The following is a 14,371-nucleotide window of genomic DNA, read 5'->3' as shown; positions in this document are numbered from 1 at the left end:
CCTCCCAGCGGTCCAACTCACCGGTGCTGGGGTGTAGCCGGAAACAGCCGTCTGCGCCAGCTGCCAGGCGATAAGACACCCGTGCGGCCTCGCCCAGGTCGGGGTCCCGGGCTACTACGTGCAGCGCCGTGGGCCCGGGCGGCTGATCCTCAGGGAGGCGCACACGTGACGGTGAGGCAAAGACTGGAGCGTTGTCATTCTCATCCGTGACAAAGACGCGCGCGGAAACACGTGCTGTGCGGCGGCGGCTGGCGTTGGCGGGCCGGTCAGTGGCTTCCACGAGCAGCAGCAGAGCGGGAGTGGTCTCCCGATCCAGGCCTCGCGGGGCGCTTAGCGCCCCGGTGCGCGCGTCCAGGCGAAGCGCGGGCGCAGGCGGCTCCTGGCGCAGCAGGCGGTAGCGCACATCGCTGTTGGGGCCGGGGCCGTCGGCGTCGGAGGCGCGGAAAGTGTACAAGGTCGCGCCCGGCTCGGGGTTCTCCGGGAGCGCCAGCGCCAGCGGGTCGCGCGCGAAGGCCGGCGCATGCTCGTTCTCGTCCTGCACGCGCACCTGCACTCGCAGCAGCCGCGCGCCCGCACCTCCCGGCCCCTCGGCGCGCACCGTGAGCGTGCGCCAAGCCGGACCCGCCTCGAAGTCCAGGGGCCGCGCCAGGTACAAGCGCCCCGAGGCCGCGTCCAGCGCAAAGGTGCCCTCTGGGTCGGCGCCGCCCACCAGTGTGTAAGTAAGGGCGCCCACCCCCGCCTGCTCCGGCGGCCCCACGGAGCCCAACAGGGAGCCGGGCCGGAGCCCCTCGGCTGCTGTCACGGTCAGCACGACAGGCACAGGCGCCACCGGGTCTGGCTCTGAGGGTTCCGGTGGAGGCTCAGCCGAGCGAGTGGAGGGAAGCACCTGTTGTGGACCCGGGAAGGAGGACGCAATCAGGGGGACCCAAGTAAAAGGGAATCTGGGCTGGCCTGCTGAGTAGCAGGGGGGGCGATCAGAGTAGCCTGTCTAGAGGAGAGGGCACAAGGGCTTAGGAAGATGGCGCTCTGGGAGGGGGTGCCCACGTTGGTGGCCAAGGAGACCTGGACAGATTGGAGAAAGGGCAGCCATACCTGCACGAGCAGCTGGAGGCTGGAGCTCCGAGGGGGGCTGCCTTGGTCATGAGCGCTCAATGTCAGCACGTAGTGTGGCCGCTCTGCTCGGATCAGGGGTGCTGCGGTGAGCAGCTCTCCCGAGTGAGGGTGCAGAGAGAAGAGCTCTGAGCCAGGACCTGGGGACGGGCAGAGCAAGGGTGAGGGCTTCCATTCCAGAGCTGGGCATTATCATGAGGACAGGCCATCCACTACCATCACCCTTCTCTCCACTCCCCATATACCAGTTAGCATGTACAGGATGGTTCCATTCTCCCCCTCATCTGGATCCTTGGCCTGCAGGGTGGTCACCAATGTTCCTGGAGGCACACCATCTGGTACCTGTGGGCACACACAACTCATCTACAGTTGTCTCCCTCCGCTCTTGAGACAACCTAGGATACAGTCCCCTAACCTCTGTGCAGACAGAGCCCCCTTTCTACCCTCACACCTGTTCCAAGATGCTGTTTCTTTTACCTCCATCTAGCGGACACCCACACACTCTTACTTCTTCCAGGCAGGGTCCCAGCGTCACTAACCTGTATGGGGAGGCCTCCACCCGCAGCCCCTGCGGCCTGCAGGAAGGTGGGGCTGTTGTCATTGAGGTCAAGCACTGCGATGTGCACGGTACCCGTGGTGCTGCGCGGTGGGCTCCCCGCATCCTGAACCTGAACCAGAAGCTGGTAGCTGCTCTGCCGCTCGCGGTCCAGAGTTTGGAGTGTGGTCACCTCTCCTGCAAGTGCAGGACAGACAGACAGCATGGATGGGGTAGCCAGAGATGAAGAGCCTGGGGTCTGTGAGAGGCTGGGGTTGGGACAGTGTGGAAAGGAATGCCCGGGGAAAACTCCGGGCTCATTCCTGGTCCCCATGACCAGGCTCCGGGGATCGTGTCTGGGTGTTCACATTCTGAGGATGAGGCTATGGGATCCCAGATTTTGGGTCCCAGTGCTCACCAGTCTGGGGGTGGATGCGGAAGGCCTTGCTGTCTTCTGACAGCTGTCGCAGGCTGTAGGTCAGACGTCCGTTGAGTCCTGAGTCTCTGTCAGTGGCAAAGACCCGACCCACGCTGGTCCCTGGGGGCTGGTTTTCAGCCACAGCCAGGAAGGTGGGCTCCTCAGACAAGCGGGGACTGTGGTCGTTCTGGTTGAGGATGCTGACCCTTACGGTGGCTGTGGCTGTCTGCTGCCCTAACTCAGCTTTGGATCCAGACACTGCCATTACTTTCAGTGTATACAACTCCTGGGCTTCATGGTCCAGTGCTGCCCGCACCCACAGCCATCCACTCTGTGGTTCCAGGCCAAAGGGGCTACCTGGCCCATCTGCTGCAAGGTGGTAGGTGACAGGGCCCCCATCTGGTGCTCGAGCCTGCACTTGCAGGACTTGAGTTCCAGGGGTGGTGCCTGAGGGCAGGTCTACACGGTAGGTAGGGCTGTCGAAGTGGGGAGCCAGCCCACGGGTCCCCAAGTCCTGTACCACCACCCGCAGTCGAAATTGGCTGGTGCGAGGTGGGGAGCCTCCATCCCGGGCTTCCAGCTCCAGTTCATGGGCTGGCCCCCCCGGAGGTCCCAGAGGTCCCATAAGCCGTATGTGGCCTGTGGTGGGGTCCACAGTGAAGGCCCCACCACCCCCAGCAAGCAGGGTAAAGGTGACTCGACTGTTAACGCCCGAGTCGGGGTCCAGAGCCCGCAGTGTATAGATGAGGGTCCCTGGGGCAGTACTCGATGGCAGCAGCACCGTGTCTTCAGGCGCAGGGAAGGCAGGGGAGTTGTCGTTCACGTCGTCCAGCAGCACGCGCACCCGAGCTACAGCGAAAGCTGGTGGCACCCCACTGCCTGCCCGCACCTCCAGCTCCAGCACTGGTCCCAGCAGCTCCCGGTCCAGAGGGCGAAGCGTCTGTAACAGCCCAGTGGCCCCATCTAGGGAGAAGAGTCCTCGGGGATCCCCCCCCGACAGGGCGAGGGTCACAGGCCCCAAGCGACCTAGGGAAGAGAGAGCAGTGAGAAAAGAGATGAGGACACCTTCTAAGTTGGAGCCCAGACTCTGATCCCCAAAAGAGCTAGGTAGTGTCCACATCTGGGCCTTTCAAAGTAATAGGGGAGAGGCAGGTGTTGGCAGAGAAGCTGAGTGGCACTAGGGTGATATTCATGTACCTGGGGATGAAGCAGAGTGCCTGCACCATGCCCAAGGAGGCGGCGGGGACTAGAACCAGAGTGTTTTGTATTGGGACTATCAGTGGTGTGATACCCGAGGGTTACATTGGGGTGTCTGGGTACGGCACCACGTGGGTATAGTGATAAGGGATACCTGGTGGGTTGTGTGCCTGGACTACGCCCACACTGGTGCCTGGTGCCACATCCTCTGGCACAGAAAAGACATACTGAAGCTGCTCAAACACTGGTGGTACAGGAGTTCCAGCCACAATGCTGATGTTGACTCGGGCACTGGGCTCTGCCTGCAGGCCACCTCCATCCCGAGCCCCGATCTCCAGCTGCACCATGGAACTGGCCCGTCTGGCCAAGGGCCAGGCTACCGTCAATAGCCCTGGAGGAGGGACAGAAGCGGAGATGCATAAGGAAACAGAATAGCATTGCAAGGGTTGGGGTGGAGGGCAGGTGGGGAGGCAAGCCCTGGGAATGGGAGGATCCTCACCTGAGTGCTCGTCCAAGGCAAAGAGCGGGGGGCTGTTGCCAGCCAGGATGTGGTAGGAGAGTCGCCCATGGGGTCCCTGGTCAGGGTCGTGGGCACGTACCCTCAGCACAGCTGTGCCTGGTGCACTCTGGGCGCTCAGACTGGCAGCATACTCCCGAGGATAAAACTGAGGTGGGTTGTCATTCTCGTCTGACACAAACACCTTCACATATACCATAGACTTGAGGCCTCCCTAGTGAGACACGCAGCCATTCAGTCAGGTGGGTCTTGATTGGCTATGCTGAGGGCCCTCCCCCGAACCTGCCCACAGTCTGCCCACTCACCCCATCCACAGCTGTCACCGTGAAGTCAAAGCTTGAGGGCCCCTGATCGCGGTCCAGGGTCCGGGTCGTGCACACGTCACCACTGTGGGCATCGATGCGGAACGGGGGAGGCCCTGAGGTCCCAAGTCCGGCACCCAAGGAATAGGAGAGGAGGCCAAATGGGCCACTGTCTGCATCTGTGGCTGTCACCTGGGGAGAGGCTGGGGTGAGTAATGCCCATCTTTTTGGCCAGAAGAGCCATAGTTAAGTAGTAGTTAGAAGGAGCAGACCCTTGGCCAGTTGGTGCGCAGTCTTAGGATGGTGGATACACAGAAGGGACTAGTAGGTAATGGGCTAAACTCTAAACCCAGCTTAGATCTCACAACTTGTGTTAGGTTCCTATAAGCCTCTGATCACATTTTTGTCAACTGATCGATATATAACTTTGTTTTATGTGTGTTTCTGTTTAAAAGAACCTTATTAATATATATTGTTGGTTGACTGACACTGAACTAAGGGCCAATGGCACAACTCATATCTAAGTGAAACTGACATGTATTTTGTCTATAAGGCACAGCACAGCCCTCTTGCTTTTAAGAACACAGACAGCACTTCAGCGCTACAGTTGGGGGCCATTTTAAACAGCAAAATCACCAAACGGAAAGCACAAAAATGTGAAAAATGTAGCACCAAATAGACCACGAAAAGGACCCTTGTTTACAACATAAGAGCTGAAACACGAAGGCAGGGCATTGCCTTGTTTGACCTCAGCCAGAATGTGCTCATCAAGAGACTTGAATTTTCCATCCTTCTGCACATGTTTGGAAATGACAGTGAAATCTCCATGAGTGTGGATTCAAGGGTTACAAAGAAATTTTAGACAGTTGGCGAATTCACAAATACAGAATCTGCAGATGGATGAGGACCAACTGTATTTAAAAGGAAAGTGCTAAGGGCAGTGACAGCAAGTTCCAGGTGGGTCACAGCAAGTTAATAAACATCACCAAGTCTCAGAATCACTTCAAGCAGAGAACTGGCTGACCTACAGAGTTATTCAGACTGCTGTTATAGGCCTGCTCTTTATTGAGTTTGGTCATTAAGTGGGATCTGATTGATTGCTGGGCTGATGAGGGTCTGCTCTATGCATTTATGGATGTGGCTTATGCACCCTTCACATCCCTTCATCTCTGGAGCCAATCTCACTGGAAATGAGAGACAGAGAACTGCAGGTCTATAGGACAATATTGAAGTCATTAAGTTCCAGGTCCCCAAACTAAGAAAGTAAGAAATAGGGAAAGGCTTTCTTGGTGACTTCTCAGAGATCTCCCAGACTGGCTCAGGTAGGGTTTATGATTGGACACCAAAGTCAGGAGCCTCTGAACATTTCAGAGTCAGATCAGTGGGAAATGCCATTCCAGAAGCTTCGGAGCTTAAGACAGGGCCAGGCGCACAGTAGGTACTCTATGTAAATTTGTTCATTGAGTAAACAGACATTTGGATTGCCCTCCCTTACAACAAAAACTTCTTTCAAAGCAAGTTTTATAAATTGGGTGCACATTAGGCCCTCAATAGTGGGTTAGCTGGTGCAGACTGCTATAGCTGTGACAAAGTATTCTTTGTGGCTATGAGGGCTCAGGGTCGTGATATGCTGTGAAAAGGAAGCTGGAGAGTTCCCCTTTCTTAGCCAGAAAATGTTGCTCAGAGAGAAGCCGAGCCAAGGACTTCTGATTGCTGCCCAGGCCCTTGACAGAGTGATTTGTGCCATTGTTTACCCTCCCGAGAGACACTAAGACCTTGCCATGCCGAGCCCTGGAAACAGCTCCTGCTCCAGCACTTTACTGTGGCCATGGGCCCGGATATCCCAGGAGACAGACTTCCCCCCACATCCATCTGGTGGGCAGCAGCACAGCTGCGGCACCATCTCCAGAAGCTGTTAAAGACCTCTGCCCTCTGACTCGCTGCAGGAAGAAAGCAATAAATAGTGGTCAAGGAGGTTGTCAGGAAGTGACCCCAAAAGGCACAGGGGCCAGTGACTGGAAATGACCAAGGCAGAAGTGAGTTTTCTGGCCTGTGCAGTCCCTGCTCAGAGGTTTCACTGCAAAGGCACAGCCTCCATTGTCAGCAGGCTCTCAGCCCCTCTTCACAGTCCAACCTTGGTCAGCTCCCTCTCCAGCTCTGCCCGAAAGCTGTAACTAACCTCACCTCTCTCCTCTTGTTTCCACGCCCCCCACCGCCCCCACCCCAGCTCTCATCAAGTGCACTAGTGCAAGGAGGAAATAAAGACCTTCGTGTGTGAACTCTCTAAAATTCCTACTAGACCACAAACTTACTGCATCTGCTGCATGCTGACTTCCTTCCCAGGAGTCTCTCCTGCTTCTCCTCCCACTGCCTCCCCACTGCCCAGCCTTCCTCCACCTCCCCTTACTCTGTCTGTTATACTGTTGTTCCCTGGAGCCTTTCCTTGGCATCTTCTTCTTCTACACACTGAGTGCCTTCTCTTCCACTGCTGTGGCTCTGATGATGATCTGTACTTTGACCCAGACCACTCCTCTGTGCTCCCAACTTGTACATCCAGATGCCTGCTCAACATCTCCACTTGGATGTCCCACAGGCACCTTAAATCCAACCTGTCCTAAACTAAACTCATGATCATTCCAACCTCTCTCTAATGATTCTTCCATCTACGCAGCTGCTCGAGCCAGAAATCTGTTCTTCCCTTTTCCTCTGCCGACATATCAATCAACTGGGGACCAAGTAAATCCTCATTATCCTTCTTATTTGTCTATTCCTCTCCATTACCACTATCGCTGTTCTGACTCAGGCCTAAGTCGTCTTTCCTGTGGGCTACTCTAGTTCCCTTTTGATAGCTGTCCGACCCTCCAGTCTTGTCCTCTACACCAGAACTTCTTAACCTCCACATGACTGACATTTGGGACCAAATATTTCTTTGTTGTGGTGCTGACATGTGCATTTTAGAATGCTTGGCAGAATATCTATCTACTAAATGGGCTTCCCAGTTGGCTCAGTGGCAAAGAATCTGCCTGTTAATGCAGGAGATGCAGGAGATGTGGGTTCGATCCCTGAGTCAGGAAGATCCCCTGGAGGAGGAAATGCAACCCACTCCAGTAATCTTGCCTAGAAAATCCCATGGACAGAGGAGCCTGGCAGGCTGCAGTCCATGGGGTCACAAAGAGTCAGACACAACTGAGTGACTGAGCTCGCAGGCACGCTATCCACTAGGTACTGATCGATCCCACCAGTTGTGATGACAAAAATGTCTCTGCTACTGCTAAGTCACGTCAGTCGTGTCCGACTCTGAGATGTTGACAAATGTCCCCTCCAGAGGGCAAAATCACCAGCTGTTGTCAACCACTGCTCTGCACTAACAAAAGCATCTTTTGAGAGAAAAAATATGATCAAATTATTCCTCTACTCAAAAAGCTTCAATGTCTTCTAAAGAAAAATGCTAAGACTCCTTGGCTTGGCTTCACTCCTCGCTTTCTGGCCTCCTGCAGTCTCATCTCCCACTCTTCCATCTCACACCTTAAACTCCAGAGACACCAGGCCACTTGTAGGCCCTTGAACAAGTCAGACAGGTCAGGCTCTTACTCTTCTCTCTGCATGTCACCTCTGTATGGAACCCTTCCCTTATCTGGTTCCCTCATCAGCTCCTTCTTATCCTCTGTCTCAGCTCAAAGGTCCTTTCCTTTGGGAAAACGTTCAAACTGCCCATCTGTAACTTGTATATATCTCCATATGGAAGTTTCTTTTATCACAGTAAAACTGTTTCTTTGCATATGAATCTCCCCTCTAAACTGTAAACTCCATGAATTAGGTAGCAGTTACTCAATCATTACTGTATTCTGTATCCCTAATGACAGATATTCAAATGAATATTGAATGAATCAAATATTAAGACTTCTTGTAAAGGTTATGAACACCCAGTGGTCATTTTCACCCCTGCTTCCCTGTGATTACTACTAGTAAAAAGTCCAGGAAACCACCTGGAGAGATGCCCTCTTGCTTCAGGCACTAGTGAGGAGGGAAGTTAGAAGCCACAGCCCATTGGTCTTGGGCCAAGAGGGAGAGTAAACACATGGGAGAGTGGGTGGAAGCTGGACAGCAGCAGGCAGGCAAGCACCCAGCGTCTGGCCAAACGGGAGGTCAGCCAGGCCCAGGCACTGGCCTGAAAGTCTAGGCAAACAGGAGCTCCTAGAAGATGCTCAGGGGTCTTCTGAGACATAAACATTTCCTCCTAAGAGACCTCCCTGCCTCCAGTCTCCTCTCCTGCATCCAGAATTCTGTGCGAGAGCCAAAGCAATCTTTCCAGAAGACATATCAGATTTGCCTAGAACCTCTCGTTGGTTCCCTGTGATTTTTAAAATAGTCAAAGCTGATGATCTGGTCCCTGTCTACTCTCTTGTCTCCCCATAATGCTCTCTCATCAGCACAGTTGAGGTCAACCTGAACAATGCTGCCCATGAACACATATCATGATGTCCTGCAGCTTTTTCTGTGGGCTTGGAGTTCCTGTCCATATACCCCACATTATCCCCTTGGCAAAGTCTCACTGCTTCTGCAAAGGTCTGCCTCTAGGCTTCCATAGCGCTTCATATGCCACCTGAAACATCACTAGCTACTGGTGTATCCACTTGCCTAGACTAGGACCTGCCTGGGAACAAGACTGTCTCCTTTCTTTGTTCTCAGGACCCAGCACAGTGCCAGGCCTACAGTGCTAAGTTAAGTTTTCAATGTATTACTTACCATTGATCTAATCTATTTTCACCCTTAAAGCAAGTTAGCTTCCAAAAAACAAACATAAAACATGGGATTTCCCTGGTGGTTCAGTGGTTAAGACTCCATGCTTCCACTGCACGGGACATGGGTTCAATCCCTGGTTGGGGAACTAAGAGCCCACATGCCATGTGGCACAGCCAAATAAAACCCAACAACAACAACAAAAACAAACAAAAAACCAAACAAAAACAATCTGTAGTGAGGCAGGAAAGATGAGAGGAACAGGATTTTTAGGGCAGTGAAACTACTCTCTATGTGTTATACTGTATGTCATTATATATGTCCATTATACATACACAATATACTTTTATCCAAACCCATAGAAGGTACAACACCAAGAGTGAACTCTAATGTAAGCTATGGACTTGAATGATAATGATGGTTACGTAGATTCATCTGTTGCAGTAAATGTACCACTCTGGTGGGGGATGCTAATAGTGTGTGAGTCGGGGCAGGTTCATATGGAAAATCAACACCTTCCATGTAATAGTGCTATGAATCAAAAACTGGCTCCCAAACATAAAATCTTAAACGAAAACAAAACAATCTGATCCTGCCTTTTCTGGACCAAAGAAGTTCAGTGACCCTCTCTGCTTTTCAGGTAAAGTCCTAACCCCTTACAGCTTGGTTTCCAAGGACTTCTGCAATCTGACTTTGGCCTGCCTTTCCAGATGCATGCCTCCCCACCCATCTCCTTCAGGCTTGACTTTCAGGAAGTCTGTGGCTCCCTCAGCCTATCCAGGGCTCCTGCCTCTTCCTCTGAGAGGTCTTCCTGGACACTGGGAATCTCACTGAATACTTCCTGTTATCTCTCATCCCTGTGCCTGATCCCAAGTCGCATTAGGGCTCAGCTCCAAGGGCATGGATGGGTGTATCTGCCAGGACAGTCCAGCACTGGACTAGGGTTGGAGGGCTCTGTAAATGCTGGCATCTTCCCTGGGGAACAAGAGCCACATGGGTGTGCAGAATCTCCATCTCTGCCCTGCAGAACAGCTTTGAAACTTTAAAGAGCCCCCTCTCACTTCCTCACACCACAAGACACATTTCTCTATATCCAGTCTTAATTCTCTCAACCCCAAGATCACCTGGCCCAGCTCCTGCACCCTACTTTCTCATCTTCTCAGTAACCCTCACCCTCTGCACAGACTGTGTGGCTCACTGAATAAGACTGAATCCTCTGGCAAATGTCACCATCAACAGCTAGCACCTGCAAGGCTTGGTTCCTGCTCTGAGGTCCCCTGCGACCCTCTGATCCACTCCTGCCCACAGCACCACTCCGCTGTGTGTTGGAGGGCTCACCCACCTGCAGGAAGCAGGTTCCTGGCTGAGTGCCCTCAGGCAGCGAGGCGTTGTAGAAAGTCCTCTGGAACTGCGGCTCGTTATCATTCACATCTTGCAAAACCACGCTCACTGTGGCGGAGGAGGAGAGAGGGGGCAAGCCCCCATCCGTGGCCACCACGATTAGCTGTGGCTGAGGTTCCAACTCATAGTCCAGCAAAGCAGCCGTAGTGACAATGCCTGAGGTGGGGTCTATGGAGAACCAGCGGGTGTGGACGCCTGGGGCCAGGCTGTAGGTGACCTGACCATTGGTGCCCTGGTCAGGATCCCGGGCCGTCACCCGCACCACGAAGCTGCCAGGCAGGGCAACCTCAGGCAGAGGCTCGGGTCGGTAGAGCTGGCGGTCAAAAGTAGGCGCATTGTCGTTGACATCAGTGACGTGTAGCACAAAGGCAGCCTCGGCCCGCAGTGGGGGTGAGCCAGAGTCCGTGGCGGTAACTCGCAAGTTGTAGGCGTCGCGCTCCTCTCGATCCAGCCGCCGAGCCACACACACCAGGTAGATGACGCTGTCCTGGGTGCTGAGCGCAAAGTGGCCCTCTCCACCCTCCAGGGACACATTGACATGCGCAAAGTCACCATCATCTGGGTCTGACACAGAGATTCGAGCAACAAGCTGGCCCGGGGGGGCAGCCTCAGATACACGGGGGGAGCCGTCTGCACTCAGGAAGATGACAGTCATGGAGGGCTGATTGTCATTGGCGTCTCGCACATGCACGGTCACAAAGGCCGAGCCCAGTTCAGGGTGAGCCCCTCCATCCCGAGCCTGCACCACCAGTTCGTGGACTCGACGTTGCTCAAAGTCCAGCGGCCGCTCCAGGCGCAGCAGCCCCGTGTGCGCGTCAATGGAGAAGGGTCCGTCACCCTCGCTCTGCCTCCGGTTGATCTCGTAAGTTACAGCCCCATTGGCACCTGCATCGGCATCAGAGGCATACACCTGCAAGACAGGACTGCCGGGGGCCAGGCTTTCGGACACCGCAGCATGGTAGCGGCTCTGATTGAAAGCTGGGGCGTGGTCATTGATGTCTAGCAGTGCCACGTCCAGCAGGGCCTGGGCCCTCCGAGGGGGTGAACCACCGTCGTAGGCCTCCAGTTGCAGCATGTAGTGTGAGCGGTTCTCTCGGTCCAGCTCTCCAGTAACTACCAGCTCAGGCACTGGGGCCCCATCCGAACCAGGGCGTGTCTCCAGCCGGAAGGTCTCTCCAGCCCCATCACCAGACAGGGCATAGCCCTGGGTTCCCAGGCGGCCAGCGTCCGCATCACGAGCGGGCTCCAGTGGGTAGCGAGTGCCAAGCGCTGTATGCTCAGGTATCTGCAGGACAGCCCGAGCCTGTGGGAAGGCCGGAGCGTGGTCATTAATGTCAGCCACTCGCACGGTAACTTCCACAGTGGCGCCGTCGGGAGTGACTGCAGTGAAGCGGTAGCGATCCCTCCGCTCGCGGTCCAGGACACGGGCTGTACGGACCACCCCACTGTGTTCATCGATGGCCAGGTCCGTGCCCACCCCGCTGCCCTCCTGGGCGGAGATGAAGTACATGGGAGGTGCTGCTGTGCCCGCTGGAAGCCCTGCACTGATGTCCCCAATCAGCGTGCCCGCTGGCTGCTCCTCATCAATCTGCAGGTCCAAGCTCCCAGCCTGACCCCAGGCACCTGGCGCCCCCGCCCCCAGGAGCAGCAGCATCAGCAGTGATAGCAGGGGGAGGGGCCTGGGGATCTGCATGCCCCGGCATGAAGGTGCAATGCCCCGCTCCTTCTGCATGGCAGGGCCAGTCCAGCTGAGCCTTGGGATCCAGCTCCAGGCCAGGCTCCAGGAGCAGCTTGAGTTCAGGTTTTGGATCAGGTCCAACTTGGACCCTGGCTCCAGCTCACGCTCTCTGACCTGGGAGGAAATCAGAAGGAAAAAAGTCATGATGGGGGAGGAATCAACAGTTCAGGGAGGCTGGGGTCCAGGCCACGCCAGGACTGAAGTGGGTTCAGCACCCCGCAGGGCCCTCATGCTGCCTCACACCATCTTGGGCCCAGAAAGCTCCTCAGGATCCACTGCAACCTTTAGCTGACAGGTCCTAGCCCACCCCGATGCCTGCCCCCATCCCGTCCCCCAGCAGGTTGTTTTATTCCTATTGTTCAGGTCTCAATGCCTTCAGATTCCCTGCCTTCCATCTCTAGACTTGAACATGTGGCCAGTTCTTTCTCATTTTTCCTCTCATTCAGGACTAATACCTCAATAACCATGTGCTTGGCAATGTCATCTGAACCTCAACCTTTTCCTCTCTGCCAGTCTTCTATTAACATTTAAATATGCTGACGTCTCTCTCTCCCTTCCTCTCTCTGTCTCCTTTCCCTCTCCCCCATACCCACACACACACACACACACACACACACACACACACACACACACACACACACACACACACACACACACCCCTTTGGCTCTACTTCCCTCTCTACTCCATTCAACAAGAGATTGAGGACCTGCTATGTGGAGAGGCTGAAGACATACCAGTGAATAAAGAAATCAGTCCAGGAACTGGACAAGTAATTAGCAGTGTGATGTGGGCCTCAAAGGAGAGGTGCAGGGAGCTGTGAGAACAGGGAGGGGCTGATCACAGTCAGGAGTCAGCGAGTGCTTCCCCGAGGAAACAGCGTTCAAGTCAGGATCTACTTAATGCAGGTGTTAGCTAGACAACAGTGGGCAGAGAAGGGGAACAGAGAAATGAGAAAAGACTCAGAAGAGGGAACAGAAAGGGAGGCTTATAGTCTACTGTCTAGAAAGGGCTGAGAGTGTCTGGGTGTGGGTAGGGCATGTGTGTGAGGTGTAGTGTGCCAAGGCAGAAGAGATGAAATGGGGCAGGGACTCAGAGGCCATACTGATGATTTGAACTTTATGCTGAGGGCAAATGGAAGCCATAAAAGTATTCTAAGAGAGGGTACTGCAATATGACTAACATCTTGTGAAAATCACCATTGCTGCACCTTTGTAAACACAGGCTCACACAGATGGGGAAGTTATCTTAGGACACCCCTCACCACACACCAGGCCATTGTGTGGCTCTGATGGAGAACTGGATGAGTGTCAGCTATGAACATGGGGAGAAGTGGATAGCTCTGGTTTAGCAGGTAGAATGGCCAGGGCTTGATGGTGGCTTGAAGGCAGAGGATGAGGGAGTGGGAAGGGTCAAGGATGATGGGCAAATTTCTGGCCCGAACCATCAGCTGAACAAAGGCATCCTTAACTGGCCAAAGAGAGAGAAAGAAATCCAGGGAAGGGTGGTGCCAACAATGCTAAGGGAGACAGCGTTTCAAATACTGCTGATATTCAAGGAGAAGGAAGCCTGAAGTCCCGAGAAGGCCTTTAGTGACTGGGTGACAGCAGCTTCAGTGGAGAAAGGTTTGTTCACTTGCCCCAGTTTCTCACTTCTCACACCCTCCTCCATCTATGCTTCCTCTCCCGTGACACTGCTTTCACTAAGCTTCCAACCATCGCTACACTCTGCATCCCATGGACGCTTTTTCATCTTCTTGTTGCATCATTCTGGAATACTGAGTCACCGATCACTGGCTTCTTGAAGCCTAGCCCTCTTGGCTTCATATGGTGACACCCACCTCTTGCTTCCATTGAACCTCTATATCCACTTTTCAGTCTCCTGGGCAAGTTCTTCCTCTGCCCTTAAAACTGGTGCCCCTCAGGACTCAGTCCAGGGCTGCACGTTTTCCCACTTTTCACACTGCCTCCGTGGTCTTGTCCCCTCCCACGCCTTCAATTAAAAATGTTATCAGTCATTTTGTTTTCTTTGTTGTTTAGATGCTCAGTTGTGTCTGACTCATTGTGACCCCATGGACTGCAGCACTCCAGGCTTCCTTGTGCTTCACTATCTCCTGGAGTTTGCTCAAACTCATGTCCATTGAGTTGGTTATGCTATCTAACTATCTTATCCTCCTGCCCTGAATCTTTCCCAGCATCAGGATCTTTTCCAATGAGTTGGCTCTTTGCCTCAAATGGCCAAAGTATTGGAGCTTCAGCTTTAGTGTTGATCACTTTATGTCTATTTGCTGATGACTTTGCAATCTCCAGCTCTGGAGAGTGCTGAAGACACATAACCCCCCAGAAAACGGACTCCCTTACAAGGTATTCCTAACCTTCACCTCAACCTGATTTTCCTCCTCCCTTCCCTTTCCTG

At 54.0% G+C, this 14,371-nt stretch overlaps 1 protein-coding gene across 1 annotated transcript in view; it reads right to left on the bottom strand.

Annotated features, from left to right (window-relative positions):
- The window catches only part of DCHS1 (dachsous cadherin-related 1), a 36,742-nt gene that overhangs the window by 9,692 nt on the left and 12,679 nt on the right, over positions 1–14,371 (bottom strand). Inside the window, exons 2-10 of the mRNA XM_043905145.1 lie at positions 10,162–12,072; positions 4,083–4,271; positions 3,760–3,991; positions 3,415–3,651; positions 2,064–3,089; positions 1,650–1,843; positions 1,356–1,452; positions 1,093–1,250; positions 22–886 (exon numbers count right to left, since the gene is read on the bottom strand). Coding sequence (XP_043761080.1) covers positions 22–886; positions 1,093–1,250; positions 1,356–1,452; positions 1,650–1,843; positions 2,064–3,089; positions 3,415–3,651; positions 3,760–3,991; positions 4,083–4,271; positions 10,162–11,952 — 4,789 coding nt within the window. The 5' untranslated portion in view covers positions 11,953–12,072. The remainder of the gene's footprint in view (positions 1–21; positions 887–1,092; positions 1,251–1,355; positions 1,453–1,649; positions 1,844–2,063; positions 3,090–3,414; positions 3,652–3,759; positions 3,992–4,082; positions 4,272–10,161; positions 12,073–14,371) is intronic.

Source organism: Cervus elaphus, chromosome 1 (genome assembly GCF_910594005.1).
Source record: "Cervus elaphus chromosome 1, mCerEla1.1, whole genome shotgun sequence".
In the NCBI taxonomy this organism is placed as follows: Eukaryota; Metazoa; Chordata; class Mammalia; order Artiodactyla; family Cervidae; genus Cervus; species Cervus elaphus.
Note: the sequence above shows the minus strand (reverse complement) of the source record. Positions and strands in the feature narration are given on the sequence as shown.